This window comes from Coregonus lavaretus, assembly GCF_964263955.1.
Source record: "Coregonus lavaretus genome assembly, chromosome: 12".
NCBI classification, from domain to species: Eukaryota; Metazoa; Chordata; class Actinopteri; order Salmoniformes; family Salmonidae; genus Coregonus; species Coregonus lavaretus.
This window is the reverse complement of record NC_139999.1, coordinates 30874236-30897757: the sequence shown is the minus strand read 5'-3', so window position 1 is coordinate 30897757 and position 23522 is coordinate 30874236. Positions and strand designations below refer to the sequence as shown.

At 43.3% G+C, this 23522-nt stretch overlaps 2 protein-coding genes across 3 annotated transcripts; one reads left to right on the top strand and one right to left on the bottom strand.

Moving 5' to 3' along the window:
• The first annotated feature begins 58 nt into the window (after positions 1-58).
• On the top strand, positions 59-7641 carry LOC311138983 (myosin light polypeptide 6). The gene is made up of 6 exons (XM_084173797.1): positions 59-328; positions 603-630; positions 2097-2240; positions 3192-3365; positions 4988-5065; positions 7061-7641. Exons 1-6 carry the CDS (start codon positions 326-328, stop codon positions 7087-7089), a joined length of 456 nt encoding a protein of 151 aa, XP_084029923.1. The 5' UTR covers positions 59-325; the 3' UTR covers positions 7090-7641.
• A 5900-nt stretch (positions 7642-13541) lies between these two features.
• On the bottom strand, positions 13542-23018 carry smarcc2 (SWI/SNF related BAF chromatin remodeling complex subunit C2). 2 transcript variants are annotated; one of them, XM_084173714.1, is made up of 25 exons: positions 22896-23018; positions 21927-22046; positions 21748-21833; positions 21442-21523; positions 21254-21346; positions 20979-21048; positions 20727-20796; positions 19954-20029; positions 19283-19530; positions 18957-19081; positions 18661-18720; positions 18342-18510; positions 18200-18271; positions 17933-18046; positions 17668-17821; positions 17455-17574; positions 17285-17347; positions 16813-17071; positions 16423-16584; positions 16209-16270; positions 15926-16052; positions 15644-15798; positions 14841-14975; positions 14332-14716; positions 13542-14166 (listed from the first exon to the last, which is right to left on the bottom strand). In XM_084173714.1, the coding sequence occupies exons 1-25, from the start codon at positions 23004-23006 to the stop codon at positions 14102-14104; spliced, it is 3183 nt and encodes a 1060-aa protein (XP_084029840.1). In that variant the 5' UTR covers positions 23007-23018; the 3' UTR covers positions 13542-14101. The 2 variants fall into 2 exon arrangements, with proteins under 2 accessions (XP_084029840.1, XP_084029839.1); XM_084173713.1 differs by having other exon boundaries at positions 17455-17821; positions 22896-23008.
• Positions 23019-23522: the final 504 nt, after the last annotated feature.

The window sequence follows — 23522 nt, the reverse complement described above, 5'->3', positions numbered from 1 at the left end:
TCCACATGAAAGCTTCAATGGCATTGGCTATCATAAATTCTGTTTTTTCCACCACCACAGCATACATGCACCAATATTTATTCATTCGCTTTTAAAGAACAGTCAGGATTCCAATAAATTCACCTTTGGACAGTTTTGTTGCACCTATCTTCCAGAATTACGGTAAATAATCCGAAAAACCAACGCCTGCGAGATGTGATTGGTTTGTATAGTGCATGAATTAAGGATGACGTCATGAGCATAGTTTTTCTTGTCAACGTTCGCGTCTGTCGGTCTACATTCCCCTGACCTCCGCCCGCAGACAGGACTCAAACCAAGCCCAGAAATGGTAAATGCCTTTGTTTTGTTCTGTTTGAAAGATGTTTGTATGTGACGTGCAGTGGAGACTGTTAGCCTAGCAAAATGTCGTTTTAAATTCGTGTAGACAAAGCCAGTTAGCTAGCTAATCCAACGAAGACGTTTCACTGCTGTGTTATCAAACCATGGCTGACCAATGTTGGCTGGTTAACGTAGTTATCTAGCTAACTACTTGTTCTCTTCATCTTCGATAATCATATTAATTTGTTTTCTCTATGTTCATTCTTGCCGTACTTCTCAACCAGTCTGACTTCTCAGAAGACCAGATTATAGGTGAGTTTCAATCAGCTTTGTGACAGTAACGTTATTTGAAGGCTAGCTAGCTACTGTAAAATGTTAGCTAGCTGCTAGTCTATCCCCTTGCTTCATATGTCTTGTCATTCATTGTGGAATAGCACTACTTCTTTCCTGTCCCCCTTGTTGTGATAAGCAGTTTCCCTGCTGACAAGTTGATATAAACTGAAGCCTATGGTGAGTTTTTTTTTTTTGATGGACCAGGTTTTGTGTTTTGGCTAACCATCTTGGTAAGACCTTGCATTAATATTGCCATTGTCGTCCGACATGCACACATCAACGAATGATTATATATACAATTACTAAAATATTGATTCACGATTGTCTGTTATTGGTGCAGTCAATCCCCTCCTTTGATCCCAACATAGCGGTTTGATTGAATGGTGTTTCATCAGGTTAATGTTTTGTGTTGAATGTTACTGACCATCAACTAATTTTGCACTGAGTTCTGTGCCTGGTATTTTTATGCATGTTTTAATAAAAGGCCAGACGTCAATATGTCAAGGCATTATGGCTAGTCATTATACGGCCTATGAGTATTCAAAAGCCTAGGTACTTTGAAAGATTGGCCGTTTTTAGTTATTCCATTTTAAAAGTCGTTTTTTTGTAAAAACCAATTTTGGTATTATTGATCTGTTCCGTTTATTGTGTGATGTCTTGTTCTGCTACCTAGCTACGTGGTTAACTTAGATAGTAGAGGAAACCGGAAGTTCTCAATTCTGGAACGTGAATTCATTAGTTCCCGATCCCAGAACTGTATAAAATGTCTAGATATATTATAGACGAAATCAAGCCACTATATTGTAATTTGTTCTCAGTCCTTCACTGGTGTTGACTCATAGACATTGTGTAAGCAAAAGGAAATGACTAAACAACTTATTAAAGAGTTGTACGGATCGAAGGCGTGGCCGAACTAAACCTCAGACATGCTGTTCTTTGAAATGAAGTTGGCGAAGCATAATGTATCCATTTACCAAGAATATATGTAGCAAAATAGTGTTACTGTAGGCTACTCATCGGTTGCCTGTGACTTTTTCCCTTGCTCAATCAATGGCATTTTTAGGAGTTTTTTTCCGCAGTTGATAGATTTCCTTAGCGCTCGTTTGGTTGATAGATTACTCGGCCAGCGCTTGCTGTCAATGCCATATATGGGTAAATTAGTGGCTGCTGTGTAGTTTCAGACGGGCCAGCTTGGAATGCACAGCATAGCAGCAATGCAATGCAAGCACCATAACAATAGCCCTGGGAAATGACCCTGATGTCAGAGAGCATTCCATGAGAGGCCACCGCATTTTCTGTAGATTACACACAATCAAAAAACAAAACAAAAAATCTTTGGATTCTCTTTCTTGACCATTTTTATGTGTGGGGGGGAAACCAAAACACACACACACTCAATCCAGTGCTGTGCTTTTTTAAACGCCTTTCTTCTCCCCGTCTTTCAGAGTTCAAGGAGGCCTTCCTGCTGTTTGACAGGACGGGCGATGGGAAGATCAGCTACAGCCAGTGTGGTGACGTCATGCGGGCCCTCGGCCAGAACCCCGTCAACGCTGAGGTCCTCAAGGTCCTGGGCAACCCCAAGTCAGAAGGTCAGCCCTACTTCTAGATGCTTACTGAACATTGACCATTAGTATCTATTGGCTGGATCAAACGTATAGAAGTATTACACACATCAGTTAACATTAGTACGATTTTATTCCGGCATGGCATCGTCTTGTGTTCAGATAGATTTAGGCCGATCCTCCAAAGTGTGTTTTTAGGCCTGTTGCTGTTTGTAGTCAACAACTTCACCAAACCAGTTTGACTAATTTGTATCCGGTCAGGTGTAAGATGTCAGCTAATATGCTTAAGCATCCAAGGATAAAACTGATGAAACAGAATGTTCTTCTGAGTATGAAATTCACATCCTATGGAGTGTGAACTTATCCTTGTGCGTAATCTGAAATTGTCAAGTACCACAGATGCACACAGGCTTTGTCCTAACCTGTCGAGGGTGATTTTGTCTTGTGGTTGCGCAGCCTGTCACTTATCAGCTTGGGAACAGGAGCATTGTGAGGGGTCCTGTTCTTACATGTGTTAATTACACACACAACAGATGCATATCATGCAGATCATGTCAACAGGATCTGATAATGTAAAGCTGATGATCAATTTTATAGAGAAACGCAAGCATTCCTCTAATTTGGAATTGATAAGGTTTTGTTCAGATTTTTTGCAAAAAAACTAATCAAAAGTGTATTGTTCTCGTACACACATTTGCAGGTGTTATAGCACTCGCACAAACTAAAAGTTAGGGTACACATAGTGGGAGTGAGTACAGTAGTTTATGTCTTTTTGGGGATTTAAAAAATGGTTATGAGAGCTCTCCTTTTTTTTGGTTAAATACATTCCAAGCCATTTTGAGTTATTTTACTCTCAGTATGTGGGCCTAGACTTTAACGGCATAGATGTAGATCTCATATAAGTTATTCTGTCTGTTTTATAGCAAAGTAATAGTATCTAGCAGAGTAAGACATGTTTATGTTTGTTTCCCTCCCCAGAGATGAACCACAAAATGCTGGACTTTGAGCAGTTCCTGCCCATGCTCCAGGCCATCGCTAAGAACAAGGACCAGGGCTCCTTTGAGGACTTTGTGGAGGGTCTGCGCGTCTTCGACAAGGAGGGCAACGGCACAGTGATGGGCGCTGAGCTGCGCCACGTCCTCACAACGCTCGGTAAGACCTCAGAACGATCTTATAAAGCTTTCATGAAGCATTTGTAAGTGCTGTCACTGGCTTGGTTTACATCTCCCCTTATGAAAAGATTATTCATTTTCATAGAACTGCACCATCTGTTTATTTCTCTCTTGTATTAGCAAATGATTTATATTACAGTATATAAGCCAACAGTTTCTTTCTTGTACTTGAGAGCTCTACTTCAGCTTAAAGAGAAACTGCCACTAAAAAATAACTATCATTTAGAAACATCCTATGTGGCATTGATATGAGTCAGAAACATTTATTCTGTCAAAATTGATTACAAATTGTAAATAGGATAATTTTGGTCATAAAGTCAGTCTTGTCCAAAACAGAGTTTGTGAGACTTGAGGTCATGACTGCGTCACAACTTAAATGCAGGTTGGGTTTGTTTCAATCCTGCCCACAGCTGGCAGCACACAAGTAATCATCAATTCGGAGTGCAGCTGCATGGGACCCGATCATAATGCCTGTGGTAAATTTGGGTTTACTTTGGATATCCCAACGGGGCTAGTTAAGAACCTTCTGTAAATTACACAATGTACATGGGACAATATGTTAAAATTCTAATAGCTCCAAATTTCAATGACTTAACCTCAAACCAACTATAAATTGTAGAAATTCATAGACAAATATTGAAAGCATTTAATGAGAACCTAAAAGGTGTGCAACATGAAAATAGTGTCATTTACATTGTGTAATTTATTGACGGTCCCTAGCTAGCCCCGGAGATGGGCTATCCAAAGTCAAACTAATTTTGCACACCAGCTGGCTGAAGCTAATTGGCGAAATAATTTGGCTAACTCTTCCCACCTGCAAACACGCACACGAGACACACACATCAAACCCGCACCCTGAAACCAACTCCTGTTTGAATTCAGTCATAGCATTTCTTAATGAACCAAATCTAAAACGAGGCCTAATCAGGAAGTACATTCGCCCTTTAACACTCCAGACAAACAGTACTGCAACCTGCCTTGTGATGATGTTGGAGACAAACTGTTGACGTTCAGCTCTTGAAGGTTTTACATGAAGAATTTAATTTGGATCAAAATAAACGTTTGATCCACACAGTCCTGATAGTTTTACCTCTTCTCCTTATCAACCACACCTGACTGTGGTACCAAAGGTCTTCATTGTCACTAATCAGTAATCACCTCTTAAACTAGTGACTCAATGCCCTACTGTATCCATATTGATGCACTTCATTTGCATCCTGGACATCGGTCTTGTCAGTAAGACGATTTGGCAACACAAGTGACAAGACATGGCTTTATTGAGTCTCCCTGGTTAACTGTGTCAGTATCCCTCTGGGAATGTCTGCTTGGTAGTGTAGGGATTGACATTAAGGGTTGCCCTATTGCAAGTGAACTAAGCAGTCGTTAAAGTTAAACCTGCTCCGAGGTTGCCCCATTGGGGGGGACCAAAAAATACTCCTGACTTGCCCGATGGGCAAGTGCCTTTCAGACTTTGTCAATCCCTCTAGTGGCTTTTACCATTGTAGAATGTAAGGTATAGGAAAGATGGGATTCCCTTGCTATACAGTGTATTTTTGTCTATCTGTTATGAGAATGTAAAAGAGCATTTCATTTGTGTTGCAGGTGAGAAAATGACAGAAGAGGAGGTGGAGACTCTGTTAGCGGGACACGAAGATGCCAACGGCTGCATCAACTACGAAGGTAAAGCAGCGTGGTGAACTGGATGGATATGATGGCTGTGAAGGAGAACACTGAACCTCGTCCTGTACTGTAGAATATATTACAATGCATGAGGAATTACCATTTCCCATAGTGTTTGAATAATGGAAGAATCATGTGAATGATAAGACGTGAATTGTAACAAAATACAATAACAATTGTCTTGAATGGGATGTACTCATGTTTTGTGTCAACACAAAGCCCTATGATTATTAATAAGGATTATGTGTATGTCTGGGTGTAGGTTGTATTATTGGATTTCAGGTGTGTGTGTCCCTTGTGTTGTCCCTTCACTGACCTCCCTGTTCCTCTCCCACAGTCTTTGTCCGCCACATCATGTCCGGCTGAGTGGAGGGTACGAGCAGACCCCCTAAAGCCCCCCCTCTCTCTCTCTGTCGGCACCTGCCCCAGCAGTGGGCTCTCACCTGCTCTGGGGGACTTGTGTGTAGGGGGGAGGGGGCCCTCTCGTCAGCCCATCACTGCACAGAATGCCCCTACTCCTAGCTACTGATACCACAGATGTATTTAAGCGAGTAATAACTAGCAGTTTACTCTTTAAAATGATACTTGGTTCGGGTTGTGTGTGGGGGACCGGGTGCTCCTACTCTAACACACTCACCTAAAAAATGGCGAGCTACTGAAGAGATGCGTAGTAAAAGCTATGATACTAATCGAGTAGGACATCTCTCTGTGCCATGATGGTGTTGTCAGAGGCTGCTGGGTTCCTGTGGTGGAGTCAGCGGTTTGAATTTATGGTTTGATCTCTGTTCTCTTTAACTTTCTCTCTTGCAGAGCCCTTCTCCTGCCCAGCTCCCTCGCCTCTCCCACCCTCCCCTGGCTGTAGCCTGCATGTAGCGTCTCTGCATGTGTCTAGGTGGCTCCTCTAAATTACCCCCATGGACACTGACTCTCCAACTGGAGGAGGGCAGGATACTGACAGGGGGTCTGTTAGTTAGACTAGAGGGGCGACTGTTCAACTCTGAATGTATAGGAGTAGGTGGGAGGGTGGTTTGGATAAAGTGGTGTACAATAAGTCTTTCTCAAGGGTTGAACTATCGTCCTCTCTACTATAATGATTTCCTACTATTGCAGTGAGTTGCTCCATTTCCTTGGCTGGTGACTTCTGTTCCCTTCTCCCCATGGAAGCTGGTACTGTAGGCGTGCTAGACCCTTGATTTTTGTTTATTTTCCTCCCTTTCTGCCAGATCCTTCGCTCCTCCTCCTTCCTCCCCCTGTCCTTGTTTTCCTCTGTTAGAACAGCCCAAATAAGGAGGGGGGTTGCTAATCCTAACACATTCCAGGTCCTGAGGCCTGGCTGAGCAAATCCTTGGCTGTTCTGGCTCTCTAGGAGATGGAGCTTCTCTCCGAGTCCCTCCCTCTATAGTTCACCCTCTCTCTCTCTCATCCCTCGCTTCTGCCTCTAATGCTCAAACTTTAATGCCGATTCTCTCTTCTGTCTGATTGACACATGGAGTCTCTGTGGATCAGATTCAGGCTTCAGCATCCAGCTGAGAGCAGTGCTCATGTTGGGGAGGAAAACACCTCCTAGAGAACCATGTGGGAGCATGTCACTAAGTGTACTTACCTCTCTGTTGATGATTCATTTAATTTGTCTCATTGTGATTTTTAAATGTATAGGTGTCTGTAGGCTGTGACATCCTGAGTGTGTTTTGACAACGACATCTTGGTGGGATAATGCTTAGGAAGGCTTTTGGTCAAATCAATTTTTTGCATGTAAAGCCCCTCCGTAGATTCTTCTCAGATAAACAAGCCAATTCATATTGAACCATTCAGTAATGAGTCACAGTATAAAGTCAAAATAATGCCCTCAATCTTGATAGGGAGTCTGAGGCTATTTGGGAGAGATGGGAGGCTGTAGTACTGCTGGCAGATGCTGGAGGTGGAGTTTGCTCTAGGCTCTTCTCAGACACTGATGACCAAGCATGCTGCTGATGTTTTTTTTCTTCTCTCCCTCAGAACTCGTCCGGATGGTGATGAGTGGTTGAAGATTTCAAGAACACAACCAGTTCATTTTATTCCCAAATGTTTTTTTCTTCTATTATATACGTAATGTCTGTTTCGCCCCCATCCACCCTGTGTCATTCCCCAACCAACTCTTGTTTGCCATCGTTTTGTCATAAAAAAAAAAAGTTTTTCTTTCAGAAGTGCCTTTTCTGTGTCTGAGTTGAAATCGCCCCTTTTCATTTCACTTCAAAATATCATCCAGCCACAGAGGCGCATGCTATCATGTCTGGCTCGTGGACAGAATCGGCAATAACATTCCCTTGATTATACATTCCCATCGCCCACCCTGTCACTCAACCCGTGTCAGCCCCATTGCCCAATAGCTGTGTTTTTATACGGGGGAGATGCATGTTCATTGGCTGAGACTAGCTGTAATGTGGGTTTTACCAGGCTAACCAACCAATCATGAAATTATAGATTTATTGTCTCATGTATATGTTATAATGAATGGTATTTAATAAAAATCCCCAGTTTCTGAAAAGTAATGTTTTTTTTTCTTCTTAATCTTTTTTAATAAAACAATGGCGGAGATGTTTTGAAGCACCATTCTTCATTTAGTTTAACAGACGTCAGTGGGATTCTAATAAAGCAGCAGTGCAGTAATATACAAATGGATACATCACTTACTGGACCATTTTGGCCTAGTGTCCGGGATTGTCCGGATACCTAGCCATTCTGGCTACGCATCCGAGATGGCTACGAGAATGCATGCGTTATGAGTTGACACCATGTAATGAAATCTAGGAAGTGGTATTCAAATAGCAGAGTTTATCCATTTGATAATTTAACTGAACAAGCTTCTCTGTGCTAGCTTTCTCTCATAAATGTAAAGGTCATTTGAATATTTTTCAACAGAGCTGTATAGGGCCTTTATTCTTTGCTTAATGTAAGGCCTATTCAACTTTGTCATAGTATCTTTTTTGCAGTAGTCCTTTATGGTAAGATGGGTATGTTTCTTCTATTGCAGTGGCCCTGTATGGTTCTCTATGATGTAGTTCCAGTACTTACACCAGCCCTTGTATGGTAATGCAGGTATGAGTCTATTTGCTCTGAGGCAGTAGGCCCTGTATGGTAAGGTGAGATATTTTCCCACTGGGTCATTTGTGGTCTCTGTAGTCTGCAGTGTCTGTTTAGTAGTAGGTGATAGTTCAATGGAAAATTTGAAATGGGGGGGGGGTTCTGTAAGGAAGATGACACACACAGTGGTGCCTGCAGCAGACACTGACAGTAGGATTATTTCCATATAGGCTTAATGTCACAAGAAAAAAAGTGAAAGATCCTCATCTATTCCTTTATATAAAAGTTCTGTAAAGGAATAGATGGAGACCTAAGTCATACTACGAAAAATTATACTGTTGGTGAACTACAGCCTGACTGAAGAATATTGTCAGATGTCTAGATTGCAATGGAACAGACAAGATACAGTGAGTTCCAAAATTATTGACACTTGATAAAGATGAGCAAGAATGACTGCATCAAATTCAAATACTGAGCTAAATTGTATGCTAAAATTATATTATATTTATTTTATAGTAATACAATTGCTCAGAGAAGGGGTTTTGATTACGAAGTAATTGTTTTTTTTCTCAAAGGTAGGGGTCAAAATTATTGAAACCCCTTTTTTCAATATCTTTCAATACTTCACCTTGCGGGGATAACGGCACTGAGCCTTTTTCTAAAATGTTTTATGAGCTTGGAGAACACTGGGAGAGATATTAGACCATTGCTCCATACAGAAACCTTCCAGATCCTTGATATTTTTCATCTGCGGTTATGGACTGCCTTCCGATTCAAACCACAGATTTTCAATGGGATTCATGTCTGGAGACTGAGATGGCCATTGCAAAAGGGTATGGGGTTATTTTCTGCAAATGCATCTTTCTTTCGACACAAAACCCACCACTGGTGTGCGTGGCCAAATAGCATGTCATCCAACAAATGTAAACACCTGGAGTTTCCTAAACAACATTGTCACTTGGATTGGAACCAGTGCTATGGTCAGATGACATGAGAATAGAACTCTCTGGCCATGCACACCAGTACTGGGTTTAGCGTTGCAAGAAAGATGCATATGCAGAAAAGGGGCTATTTTGCATCCACTGGTCCAGGGGCCCTTGTTAAGATCAACGGCATCATGAACTTTTCTCAGTACCAGGACATTTTAGCCAAAAACCTGGTTGCCTCTGCCAGGAAGCTGAAACTTGGCAATATGTGGATCTTCCAGCAAGACAATAACACCAAGCACACTTCAAAATCCACTGAGACCAATTAATTAATTGACCACAAAATCAACAGTCCGGACTTGAACCCCATTGAAAACCTGTGGTTTGAATAAGCGCAGACGGAAGATATCAAGGATCTGGAAAGATTCTGTATAGAGGAATGGTCTAAGATCTCTCCCAATGTGTTCTCCAATCCCAAACATTTCAGAAAAAGGCTCAGCGCTGTTATCCTTGCAGGTGAGGTATTGAAAACAGTTTTTTAAAATCTCAATATAAAATCATTTCTGGGTAACAATGAGGTACCTTACTGTGATTGCTTTCAATTAAATGGTCAAAAATAAACAAAAATAGCTTATTAGCTAAGAGCAATTTCTCACGCAAGAATTTTGATAGTGTAACAGATGTGGTAGTACTTCGTAACTCTCTTGCGTTGTGTTTTTAAGAAAGGACTGCCCAGCCAGCGATTCCAGTTGATTGGTGTTTATTCTGACGATTGACACGTAGAAGCACATTAGATGTGCAGGACAACAGTATGTTGATGGCAGTATATTCGTGATTCGTCGCTTGCATGTCAATATAACACTGGGTATTTTGTAATTAAACATAATAATGACAAAAATAGTACAAAATACAATAAATGAAAGTGCCTGGCGATAGACAAAGGGAAGCACATTAGATGTGCAAGACAACAGTACGTTGATGGCTGTAGATTCGTGATTAATCTGTTCGCATGGAAATAACTGTCAATTAGCAGGGAGCTAATGTGACCATTAGAATTAGAACATGCTAGCTAACTCACTCTTACAGCAATAACATACAAAAGCACACCCCATGATGCCCCCAATATCTAACAGGTACCGTACACATATACACTGAGTATACAAAACATTAGGAACACCTTCTCTTTTCATGACATAGACTGACCAGGTGAAAGCTATGATCCCTTATTGATGTCACTTGTTAAATCCACTTCGATCAGTGTAGATGAAGGGGAGGAGACAGGTTAAAGAAGGATTTTTAAGCCTTGAGACATAAGTGCCTTTGAACGGGGCATGGTAGTAGGTGCCAGGCGCACCGGTTTGTGTCAAGAACTGCAACGCTGCTGGGTTTTGCACACTGCCAGTTTCCCATGCGTATCAAGAATGGTCCACCACCCAAAGGACATCCAGCCAACTTGACACAACTGTGGGAAGCATTGGAGTCAACATTGGCCAGCATCCCTGTGGAACGCTTTCGATGAATTTAGGCTGTTTTGAGGGCATGTTCCTAATGTTTGGTATACTCAGTGTATATACACATCAGGACATGTACATAGTGAACTCGTACACATTGTAAATATGAAAATAGAATGCACTATTTCAGAACGTGACCTACCGCTTGCATGTCAATATCAGACTGGGAAGAATTGACATTCGTGATCTATCTCCCCCTAGCTGCAAGTGTAACCAATGGCATAACACTTTATTGATATGTAAATTCAACCAACCAATAGGAATACATAAACATTGAATACATAGTTCTGCAGTGGCAAGTGGAAACATAACCAACCCTGTTACGCTAGGACTGTCTGGGAGTGGTCTGAGTGGGGAGGTAAAAACTGAAAGCTAGCTGTTATTGGTACAGAGGTTTGGAAATCTTTCTTATTGGTCTATTAAATCATTTACCACCTGGGGATGTCACCAGGCAGTGCAAAACTCCATCCAACCAAAACAGGCTGAAATTTCAGGCACTCTTTTCAAACCACTCTTAGACTAAAATACGCATTATCACCATTTCCACAGTTTTACAGTATTTTTCCAACCTCAATGTGGAAATATAAAACACAGGAAAATCACATTTTTGACTGCACAGGCCTTTAAACAAAATCTCTTTCTTTGAGCAATTGTATTAGTATAAAATAATATAATTAAAAACAAATATATTGCATACAATATAGCTCAGTTTTAATTATTTATTTTATAGTCATTTTTGCTCATCTTTATCCAGGGTGACAATAATTGCGAACCCCACTGTAGCAACAATGACCAAACTATACACATCACATCATCTTCATTTATTTGACTTTCCCAAAAAAATTGTAAGTAAAACCTTCGCATATTTTTTTTTTTTTTCATTCAATACAAACTGCAGAGCAACTGTTGACACTAATTTGGCAACAGTTTGACTGAGGAAAGGTTCATTTCTACTGTATAATCAATGCAATCATTGCTATCGTTAGCAATCATGAAAAACAAACAAAAACAAGAAACTGAACAGACACACATATTTCATATCACAAAATCCACACAATGTAATAACACAGAGACCAAAGCAGTCCATCCATGGTCACGACTGTAGTGAAGTTTCTAACACTGGCTATCTGGACACAAGTTTCATTATCTGAGTATATGTACGACACTGTTGGAAGAGTGAGTTTGTGTGATGTGCTGCTGTGTCATCATTTTGTACTTCTGTATGAGAACAATGAGCATCCCAATTCCTCAGCCTTTGTAACAACTCAAAACAATGGCACAGGGGGGTTAGATGGAACTGAACTGAAGGAACACTGGGGAAAACACACCCATGCTCACAGACGCACTGATTGACAGGTCATGGAGGCCTATCAGGATCATGCACATGACAATGAGGGAGGGGATTAGAGGTTACAAAGATAATAAAATACAGCAATAAAATGCAAACAGTAATATCAAAGAAACAAAAATGGAAAACCTGACAGTCAAAAAATATAAAAATAGATAGGATACATAGAGAAGATATTGTTACAGAATTCTCCTCTGTAAGCTGAACGGACTTTTGAGATCCCTTGACTTATACAGTTATTTTGTAACATTAAAGCCACTTCCATCACATACTAACAGCTTCATGCGAGTTGGACCTGTCATTGGAAAACACAAACAAACTATAAAAATCTGGATTTCCAAATGTCCACACCTCTGGTTTCACCCCATTAACTAATATGGAGAAAATTACAAATATAAAAAGAAAAATATTTTGGTTGATCAATGATCAGAGTTGTGATGGTGATGTCTGTTATCTTTGAAGTTGCCAATAAGGTTCTTCTGGAGCTATTTCCAGTCATTTCTTTAGAGTATAATCTCTACAATGGTATGATTCACCGATACTGACTAGCCATACTGGACATGCTGACAAACACCATCTTATTTGTGCAGTTACTGCTAGGCTTATGATTATGCTCTGCTCTGAGCATGCCCAACTGTTTCATAAGTGCTTCAGATCTTAATGTTAAAAAACAAAGGGCTCTATTCAATCTGTATCGCTGAAGCGTTAAAGAATTGCGCGATAGAAATGTAAGGTAATTTCCGATTGAGCTGACATATGCAGTGTTTACCGTGAATGCAGTCTCCGCTAACGCTGGAACATTGCCTTTACATTTACATCACGCTGTAACGCTAAACTTCTGCTATACGGATTGAATAGAGCCCAAAATACAGTTAAAATAAGGCCTTTTAGGACATTGTGACCTGGTCCTTTTGGGTCCTGGAGGGCACTCTGACTCTGGGGGTGTGGCCCTTCATAAATACTTTAAGTGGTTTCTAATGCTCAGTCATAGAGGGATTATTCTGTTCAAATTGGAGTGAAACATTTGTAACAGAAAATCCAGTTTACAGTACATAGTCTTAATAACAAATGGCAGTAGGGCAAGATGAGACGGTTTCCAAGTGGAATACATATCCTTACAAAAGAGTAATACCATTCGTTCATCCGTTTTCATTGCCCTAACACATACTTTTTTAGTTTAGGATACGTCTAACCAACAGACCAACCCCAACGCTCTGTAACAGCACATTCACACACATAGAGCAACAAGCATCCAATCAAATTAAATAAGGTGACTTAGAATTGAGAATGTCATATTTGGAAACTATGACATCGTAGTAAAAGTTCAAAACAAGAGAGCAGCCAAGTGCTTCAGGTCAATTGAGTTAGGGCTCTATTCAATCTGTAAAGCTGAAGCGTTACAGATTGCGCGATAGAAATATAAAGGTAATTTCTGATTGAGCCGACATATGCAGCATTTACTGTGAATGCAGTCTCCGCTAACGCGGGAACATTGCCTTTAAATTTCAATCACGCTGTAACGCTGAACTTCCGCGATACGGATTGAAAAGAGCCATTAATAATGCTTCATATCTCTAGATATGGCCGCCATGGAAACATATTTTCATAGTGCAAATCTTTTTTTCTCTTTTATAAATTCCTACCAGGGGTACCTTGGGTGAATAGGTAGGTAGGTAGGTACCTCTGGGAACATGGTAGGACATCTGACTTCAGAAACTATAGCAGGAAACGAAAGCACCACTGGTCAAAGGACTGCTCAGACAAGAGTCCTTTAGTTCTCTTTATATCCTCAGGTCAAGTGGCGTATTTACATGACCATACTCTCTTGATTTAACCTTGGGCTCTGATGTGAAAGGTGAAAGTAATTAAGCAACTTATGTCTGAAAGAATGACTGGGGGACTGTTAGTTTGAAAACCGACAAAGTTCTTAATTGGTATTTTCTTGTTTAGTTGAGGGAGTTCTTTATATTCACTCTGGTAAGGTAAGATGTTTTCGTTTTGCTTTTCTTTCTCATGTAAATCGTCCAAATGTTAAACATGATCAAAGTTTCTTATATGTCCTTCAGTTTGACTTCTTCATTTTTAATGACACAGGCAGGATTCATAGGTGCAAAGTGGTCAATGTCATTCAGTTTGCCAGGACCCTTTCTCTCTCTCCTCTCCCTCCCTCCCTCCCTCCCTTTCTTTCTTTTCACTGTGGAGGGGGAACTGGGGCTGAGGAGTGGAGTGTATCCCCAGGTAGAGGGGCGCTAGGCTCTGGGTTCAAGAAAAGAGAAGAGTATAAGATGTGTAAAACACACACATACTGCAAAAACATTTCACAGTAAAGTTGAAGTTAATTCCAGTGGCTCACATGATTACTTTTGTACAGTATTAGCTAAATACTGAATTCACAGTTGGATAACACAAAGTGTGACTCACCGTGGAGTGTTGGGGTGGCGCTGGAGTGGGCCGTGGGGGGCTGGCCTGGCGGGCGGGGAGGAGAGGTGTGAGGACCACTGGGGGGCGGCTGGGGCTCAGCGGGCTGGGCAGAGGAGGGGATGGAGGTGGTAGGGGGTGCTGGGCTGGGAGCTGGCTGTGGTGCAGGGGTACTGGGGACCGGCTGGGACTGGGTGGCTGAGGGGCCCTGGGGTGGGGGTGGGGGGCCCGTGGGGGCCGGGGCGGGGTGTGGGCCTCCAGTCTGGTTGTGCTGCTGGTGCTGGATCTGTTGGAAGTGCTGCTGACGCGCCCTCATCTCTGCATACTTCAGCTGCTCCATGTGGAATGACTGACGGTCTGCCAGCAGCTGCTGCCTCTGGTACTCCAACTACACACACACACACACACAGAAAGGGTAAGAACATGTATATGCACACTCCAACCAACAAAGCAAAACCAACAAGTCTACTTAAATTACATCCCCCATAATCCTTCACTTCTCCCTGACTCACAGCCTCCCTCTCTCGGTCCATGATGGTCTCCAGCTCTTCAAAGTGTCTCAGTTTGATCTCCAGCTTCTTCATCTGAGTCTCCACCAGCAGAGCCACCAAAGACTTGATCTTCCTCTCCTCCACTGCAGCCAGGTGCTATGGAGAGAAAGAGAGAGAAGGATGGAGCGAGAGGGGAGATAGAAATGGAGACGGAGAGGAAGAGAAAATGTATAGGGGAGATAGAGAAAGAGAGAAGTATGGATGTGTCATCTTTTTATGTGAAATGGCACAGACATATTGAACAATCCCTGGTTGATAATCAGTATGAGAAACTGAGATAATAGAAGTTGTCCCTAAACACTGATACAGGGTCAGATATGTTTTAACCCCTGGGGGTTGGCTAGGATAGCTGATCTAGAATCAGGTGCATCCTAATGTAATCTTATTCATTATGATCCCAAAGGCAAAACTGATCCTACAGATATAGGATCTTAATTTGAGCCAGTTTGCTACAGCAGGAAAATAATCCTGCAGCAACAGGAAATGCGATTATAATTAATTGACCTTTTTTGTAGGGGTTGGTGTATTTTTCTTTAAGGCAAATCAAGTCTTACATTTTCAAGTGGAAATTACAAACTTTAGATGCTTTTTTAAACCTCAAACACAGTGCTGTGCAATAAAATCCTCAGCAACACAAGAGTGATCAAATTAAGATCCTACACCTGTAGATCAGCACTCCTACTCTGAGAAGCTTGATACATACAGCCCTTCATCCTAGATCTGTGGTTAGGGGGATCATGCTAAACAAGGGTCAGAGGTCAGACCTTGGCTTTGACGGCAGCAGCAGCCAGGGCGGAGGCAGCAGCAGTAGCCAGGTTCCCCTCTCCCATATCCCGTTCCACCTTAGCCTTCCTCTCTCCCTCGCTCTCGCCTTCTCTCTGGCCCTCCTCCAAGCCCTCCTTCCCCTTCTCTCCATCACCTAATGCAGAGAGGGAAACATAGAAGTCACATAATTAAGTGTCTGTAAAAGACAAGAGAGACAGACTTGACTATTTTACAAAGTTCACAGAGATGCATTCAAATTCAGTCATAGACATAAACATTACCCATCTCCGAGTCGGTCTTCTCAGCCTCTTGTTCTCCCTCTCCTTCTCCATCTCTCCCTCTCTCCTCCTCCTTCTTCCCATTTTCTCCTTGCTTCTCCCCCTCTTCCATGGCTCCCTCTTTGTTCTCCTGTTATCACCATGTGGACAACATGGTCAGCTTCTTACCAATACTTGAGTATAAATCATCACAACCTAGACCATTCAGACCTAGACCGTAACTGGTTTGCCAGAAGACTCGACCACACAAACACATGTACAGTAGAAGTCCAAACAGACACCATACCTTGGTCTCCCTCTTCTCCTCACTGGATTGGCTGTCACTTTTACTCTCCTCACTGCTCTCTTCTGGAGGCAGAGAAAAGACAGGTGAATTGTCAGCAAGCCTAGTGTTTTATGTGTACCCCACCGGCAACTAATTTCTCTTTATTGACATACAGTACATGGAAATATGACCAAAGACAACTATAGTTTTAGATAATAGTAGATGGAAGCAGTACCAGGTTTTTCTCCCTCCTCCAGGCTGGTGCCTGCGATGCCGCTGCCCTCCAGGCCGTAGAGGGGGTCTTGTCTGCCACTGGCCCGCGCCGCCTCTTCCACCCTCCTCACATGGGCCTCTACCAGTGCTGCTGGGACCTCCTCCTTCATACGGGAAAACTCCTCTGAGAGGGAGAGCGAGAGGGGGGAGGGAGGAAGGAAAAGAGAGTTAATGAATGGAGGAGAAAAAAATACACACGCCACCTCTAAAAAGTATCTCGAGAAAATAATATCCAAACTTCAAGACACTTCCTGGTAAATGAAGGTTAACTATAAAGCTCTCTGACACAAATCAGACCAGCCTGTACTCTGTGTGATCTGACCGACGGTTAGTTAGTGAGTTGACCTCTCACCCAGGGCAGACTTGGCGGCTGCGGAGGCCACGCGAGGGTCCACCACGGAGGCCAGGAAGGCCACGGTGCTCATGACAGGGTTGCCTGCCTGGCTGAAGGGGACGGGCTGGTAGGCCAGGGGGCCCAGGGACGAGGACGTGTCCTCCAGGTAGGGGTCCTCAATGGGCAGACGCAGGAAGTGCAGGATACACTCGTCCTGGGTACGTGAGCCCACGTGCTCCGACACCTTGTTCCAGTCATCCTTGTACATCTCTAGACCCTGAGAGGAAAGGGGAGGGATGATTTGATGATTGATATTAATAAGGGTGTTATATTAAGCCCTAGGTTACATTTCCAGATAAGTGCTTTGTGTGTTTTTGTTGTCGATCCTCTCAACACTGTTTCAAGTTAAAGTTTCAAGTTTATTTGGATTTAAAGGGCTTTCTGTTGAATGGTAATAAAGTGGATGAGACAGAGTTGTGCTGTAAGTTACCTCTAGCAGCAGTAGTGTCTCCTGTTCGGTCCAGTCTCGCATGGCGCTGGCAGCACTCTTACTCTGCAGACAGAAGAAGTAGCATCCCCGTAACACACCTCACTACTCTTAATAGTTAGCTATACAGTGCACTATGATCCTCATCAGTCATGCAGTGTTGTGATCCATACCTTAGGAGGCCCAGTCTTCTTGCTGTACATGTCTGTCCTAAGGCCAAAGTTCTGCAGGTCGGCTGGCTGCTTCTCCTTCACCTTGTCTGGGAAGGACAGAATCTGCTGGGCGGCCGGAGTCTGGAGGGGACAGAGAGAGAACATAAGTGGAGTGAAGCTGCAGTCAAAAAGAGTGACATCTAGAACCAAAATATAGATACAATCTGTGTGTACCTGGGAGGCCTTGGGCTGAAGGGGCACCAGGCTGGAGGGGGTGTCAGCCAGGACGTGGAAGTGGGAGGTGGGCGGGGGGCCCATGGGGGTGGGCCGGCTCTCTGAGTCCACCTGGTAGTTGATCAGACCCCACTGCTCAAGGAACGCATGCACCCTGAGGAGAGGAGGAGGAGAAAGGGATAAATGGAGGAGGTAAATATTACTGCATGAAGTAGATGAAAATGCGACTGTTGTAAATGTCCTGTGTGCATTGAGTCCTCCTGACCTCATGATGGCGCACACATCTCCGGCCAGGTTCCTACGACAGGCGGTGGAGGTGAGGTACTCCTGCGGGTTCAGTCTATAAGTGTCAATCATGAAGTTCCTGTAGGCCAGGTAACTGTGAAGAGAAAGAGAGAGATTCTTGTCAGTGAATATGCAGTTAGGTTACTCCAAACTCCAAAGCTGTTGGTCTCTGTATAACACAGAGGAGTGTACATGTGTATTACGCTAGGTATGTGTAATGATCTAATGGTAGCATGTGTTTACTCACATCTCAGGGGTTTTGGATTTGTTCTTGCCGTTGAAAAACTCTGGGAGGGCTCTACGCTCGATAGCATGGACACTGGAAAACATAGAAAGAGGTTAACATACATCATTGATCGTCGGGAGAGACGTGTAGATCTGTAGCCTACCTGTTGTAGTCGAACCAGGCAGCATAGCTGGGGATGATGATGTGGTGGGTCTGCTCGGTCACGTTGTCCTCATGGAGGTCCGACCCTTTCACCGGCTCTCCCTTCACACTCGGAGAGCCCTCCTCCTCCTCCTTTCCTGCAGTTTCCATGGATTCATCCTCTTGCTCATCTGTTCAAGAGATAAAAGAGGAGAGAATGAAAATACAGATCAGGGGACAGATAAAGGATGGAGTAAGCTAAAATATAGTGAGTAGTGACCTCATCCTGCAGACAGTGTATACACTGAGAAGTTATTGATTAAGTTGTTCAGGGAACTCACCCAGGTCTGTCATGGTACCTCCCTTCACTGGTGTCGACTCAGAGTCTTTCTTAGTGTTGGCTACAGAGAGAGATGGAAAGAGAAAGAGAGAGAGAGAAAGAGGGGTGTGGGGGGAGAGAGTTGCATTTCCTGTGACACAACACTTTAGTTCAACCCCTGACTTTCAGTCACAATGATGATGAATACTAATGTTTCAACCAATGTAAATATCAGGAGGATAAGCCAATGGGCTGAGTCTAAATCTTAGATAATAAAGTGTATATATACAGTACATATATGTGTGTGAATGTGTGTACCTGTCTTAGGTAGGGTGACCTCCTCCACTGCAGGTACAGGTAATGGTTCATCCAGATCTTTAGTCAGATCCTCCGACTCCTCCTCTCTTTGGCCTCGCTTAGACTTAGTGTACGGGGTGGTGGGCCTACACACGCACACATACACAAACACGTACGCACACACGCAAACGCACAGGCACACACACACACACACAAAGTTAGTCATACTGTGTATAGCATCTTAAGGCTTATATTTCTTAATCATGGCGTGTGTCAGCAATCTACAGATTTCCCAATGACACCTTTTACAAAGGGCATTATACAGTAGTAAACAAAGGGTAACACACCCTTTCTTTGTGTTCTTCTTCTTGGTCTCCTGGGGTGGTGGGGTGGGCGAGGGGGAGGGCGAGCGCTTCCTCTTCTTGGCGCTGCCGGGCTTCTTGTCACGGCGCTCGTCCCCTGGGGTGGTGACCTCATCAGTCAGGGTCTTGGCTGAGATCCTCTTCCTCTTGGGGGCCCCCTCCCCCACCTCATAGTCCTCCTCATTCATCCACTCATTAAACTGGTCCAGGTCCAGGATCCACTTGGCATGGACCTGAAGACACAGTTTATATGATGTTAATTTAATGTAGTAAAATGTTATATGTTGGCTATATGAAACACAAAGAGAGGAGAGAGGGAGAAAGAGCGAGAGAAAGATAGAGACTTAAAGAAAGTGAGGGGAGGAGAGCGAGAGAGGACGTGTCCGAAATCTGTCTTGCCTACTACTTACTAAAACGACATTCTGTGTACTCAATGTACTACATACTATTTAGAACGTACTGTTTAGTAAAAATGTATGCAGTAAGCAACAAATATCAACATACTAGGCTCACCCATACTGACAATGTGTCATCTAATGCACAATTGCGTTGTTTCCCGCCATTTGTTCATTATGGTACAGCGCCGTCCCCTTATCTGATTATCAGCTCACACAGAAAGACACAGAAAGAGAACAAGGAAGGATGTGTGTGCTGACCTTCCTGGGTTTCTCTGGGCTAGGCGGTTCTTCCACAGCAGCCTCCACCTCACTGGCTGAGATCCAGGTGTCATAGCTGAGCAGCAGGGGACAGAGGTCAGAGGTTAGACTAGACTAATGTGTCTAGTGCACTACATGTCAAAACATGGTGCTATAACACAGGCTGAGAAAACAGTGTGGAACTCAATGTTAAATGAGATGTGGGTATGGGTTAGAGACCATGTTAGTGTACTTTCAATGTGTCTGCACCCCAAATGGTGCCATTTGAGACACATGGTGCCATTCGGCCAGCAGCATACCACCCTGCATCCCACTGATGGCTTGCCTCTGAAGCTAAGCAGGGTCAGTCCTGGATGGGAGACCAGATGCTGCTGGAAGTGGTGTTGGAGGGCCAGTAGGAGGCACACTTCTCTCTACTCTTAAGATCGAATCCCAATGCCCCAGGAAAGTGAAAGGGACATGGCCCTGCGTAGAGTGACGTCTTTCGGATGGGATAATGGGTGTCCTGACTCTTTGTGGTCATTAAAGGTCCCATGGCACTTATCGCAAGAGTAGGGGTGTCCTGGCAAACATTTGTGGTGGACGAGGTGTATTTCCCCCTTATTATGTAAAGCGCTTTCAGTACCAATGTAGAAAGGCGCTATATAAATCCAATCAATCATTATTATTATTCTGAGTGTCCATGGTGTTAGAGCACCCTGTTCTGCACAAGGCTTTATCCAAAGGTTGTGTTGACTGTGTCAGGCTGAGGCCCCAGTATGGACAGTACCTACCTGTCAGGATAGTATCCCCAGTGGAGCAGCACCTGCTTGTCTCTCTTCATTACCGGACGCACCCACTCCTCTGAACCAACCGGGAGGGGAGGGGGGGGGGGGGGGAGAGAGAGAGAGAGAGAGATTTTTTTTGTCTATGATCAATCCATTAGTCTAGTTAGCTACTAGACCAATTCACTTTACAGGTATAAATTCAGAACAGACATTCTGGCCACTAGATAATGTTTGATCCATAATGTTAGACTGACTAACCCTCCTCCAGACTGGCAGGGATGGGAACCACCACATGGGAGCTGGATGTCTTGTCTTCAGTCACTGAGCCCTGCAGGAGACAGCAAACACTCTGCTTAACTGTGTTGTATTGTATTGTATTATATTGTGCTGTACTGTATTGAATTGTATTGTGCTGTACTGTATTGAATTGTATTGTGCTGTACTGTATTGTGCTGTATTGTTTTGTATGAAGCTGTACTGTATTGTGTACTCCTCATATAGTTTCATCATTAGGTCAGTGAAGACAAGCCTACCTGGTGCCTTTTGATGATGTCCTTCAGTTTCCCCAGCAGCTTGGCCTCAATGTCAGAGCTCAGGTAGATCACTGGTCGACTCAGACAGTTGTTCTGATGGACAGATGGAGAGAAAGAGAGGGTAAATAAGAAAGAGAGCGACACAGACAAAGACAATAGTTCTCCAAAGAAGACAAGGGCAGACGGACCTGTACCAGAGATTTCTCGATAGTCATGAACATCTCCACATTGCGGTCCATCCGAGAAGGATTCTGAAAGTCAAACCTGCGCCTGCCATGAAGACAGACAGGAGTCAAAAATCTCACAGAACCTCATCAAATATTTCAATAAAAATGCATCATTGTGAAAATGAAAACGTCTCAAGGATCAATCTATTTTGTTTAATCTTAAATCAGAACTTCTCAACCATACAACTTTGTGGGTTAAATTCATTTGATGGGAGTGTAAGTGTAGTGAGCCAAACAAAAATCTGCAGGTTAGAATGAAACTCTTACCAGCCCTGATCGCTCTTAAACTTGTAGGCTGCAGCCAGAATGTGGCAGAGAGCCCCGCCAGACTTAAAGTCCAGGAAACTCTTCATCTGAACAGAAAGACATAGGGTTAGATACACTATTAGAATAGTGTAATAGGGGAAGCACAATAGCAAATTGTGTGCGTGCGCGCGTTTTCTCACCAGCAGCCTGGTGAGAGGTGGGTTGCTGACATGTCGTCCGAACACCTCCTCCTGAAACTGCAGCAGCTGGACCACCAGGCTAGATAGAGACTTGTTGGTGGGGGGCTCTGCCTGGATGTACTGAGGGACGAGAGAGAGGATTTACATGAAAATATCAGGATAAATATACATTGTAACTAAGTTGACATGCACATCATCATTATTCTGGTATTATTATTTGGATATTGTCCCAAATATGCAAGTATAGTGTGAGTGAGTGAGTGGATCTTAGATAGATCTTTGATAGTTTGAATAGTACAATTAACAAAAATAGAGGTAATTTGATGGTGAAAGAAACTACAGGTTCCTCTATGTGAATCTTTGTATTCTTTCTCTGGCCCAGGTTGAGAATGGTGGGGTTGAGCGCTTGCTCTGAGACAATAGACATGGCCTTTTTGGCAACACTATAAAATCCTGCACACCATCTGGGAGGGGGTAAAAGGGGCCGGTACATGAAACTCAAGGCCCATATATTGCCCTAAAAGACCATGGAGTGCAATGGGGTGAAAGAGAAAACCGAAAGCGCCAGTAAAAGACAGCCCAACATCTGGATTTGCGCTGGCCGGAGTAGTCATCTGCAATCCATGAAATTACCGTTAGCTAGCTAGCTAGCTTAGGTTCCCCCCCCCCCCCTTCCGAACAACAACCCGCAACACAGGCCATTCATTCCCTCTACTAAATGGGTGTAGAAACATGCACTTGAAACATATCAAATGTCAATAATTTGCAACGCGGCACTTGCCAAGACGTTTCTCAGCATCTTTTTGTTTTCGTCTCGTGAATGTGTGTGTTAAACAGCTGGACTATCCTGCAACCCATCTCATCACACCCTCCCTCGCCTGCCCACTCCTTCAACTGTTAAGATTGCCCTCTTTCATTTATGATCATATGAATGAGTTTATTCATTACGTTAACAAAAAACAGCAGTACCTTTTTATAATTCTTGCCCAACCAAACGCGGACATTGTCGAACTGCGAGACGGTATCAGACGCTTCGAAATATTTTACATTCGGGCCGCCGTCTTTCTTCCGCACCGCCATCTTTGTCTGCAGAATGTCGACTTCGACCGCCGCCTCGTGGTGGAAATATGACTTTGCAGTCGATGGGCCCATTAATACCGCTGTAGTTGCAGTAAATGTACAGCAAGTGGTGTCGTTGTATAAAGAAAGTACAGTGTAAAGGGCTTTTAGACAGCAAAGCAGTTTGGGAACCACTGGACTAGAGGGACAGTGGTTGAACTCAGTCCTGCTTTATACTTACTCCTGAAAGTTGTAATACTAGAATGCACAAGGTGCAATTTCGAAATTGGTTAGTCATCATCAGTTCCTCTTGTCATGTTAGTCATTGTATACCTTAGAGAGCTATTTATAACTTGTCAGAAATGTCCAGATCAACTAGCTCAATACAGCTAAAGTTTTTTTATTTAGGTTTTTTAGCCCATAGAAAATTGCATGTACTTTCAGAATTGTTTGGTGAGCTACTCATAGGTGGGCTGCGAGCTACTGGTAGCTCGTGATCGACCTGTTGGAGACCCCTGGACTAGAGGGACAAGCAGG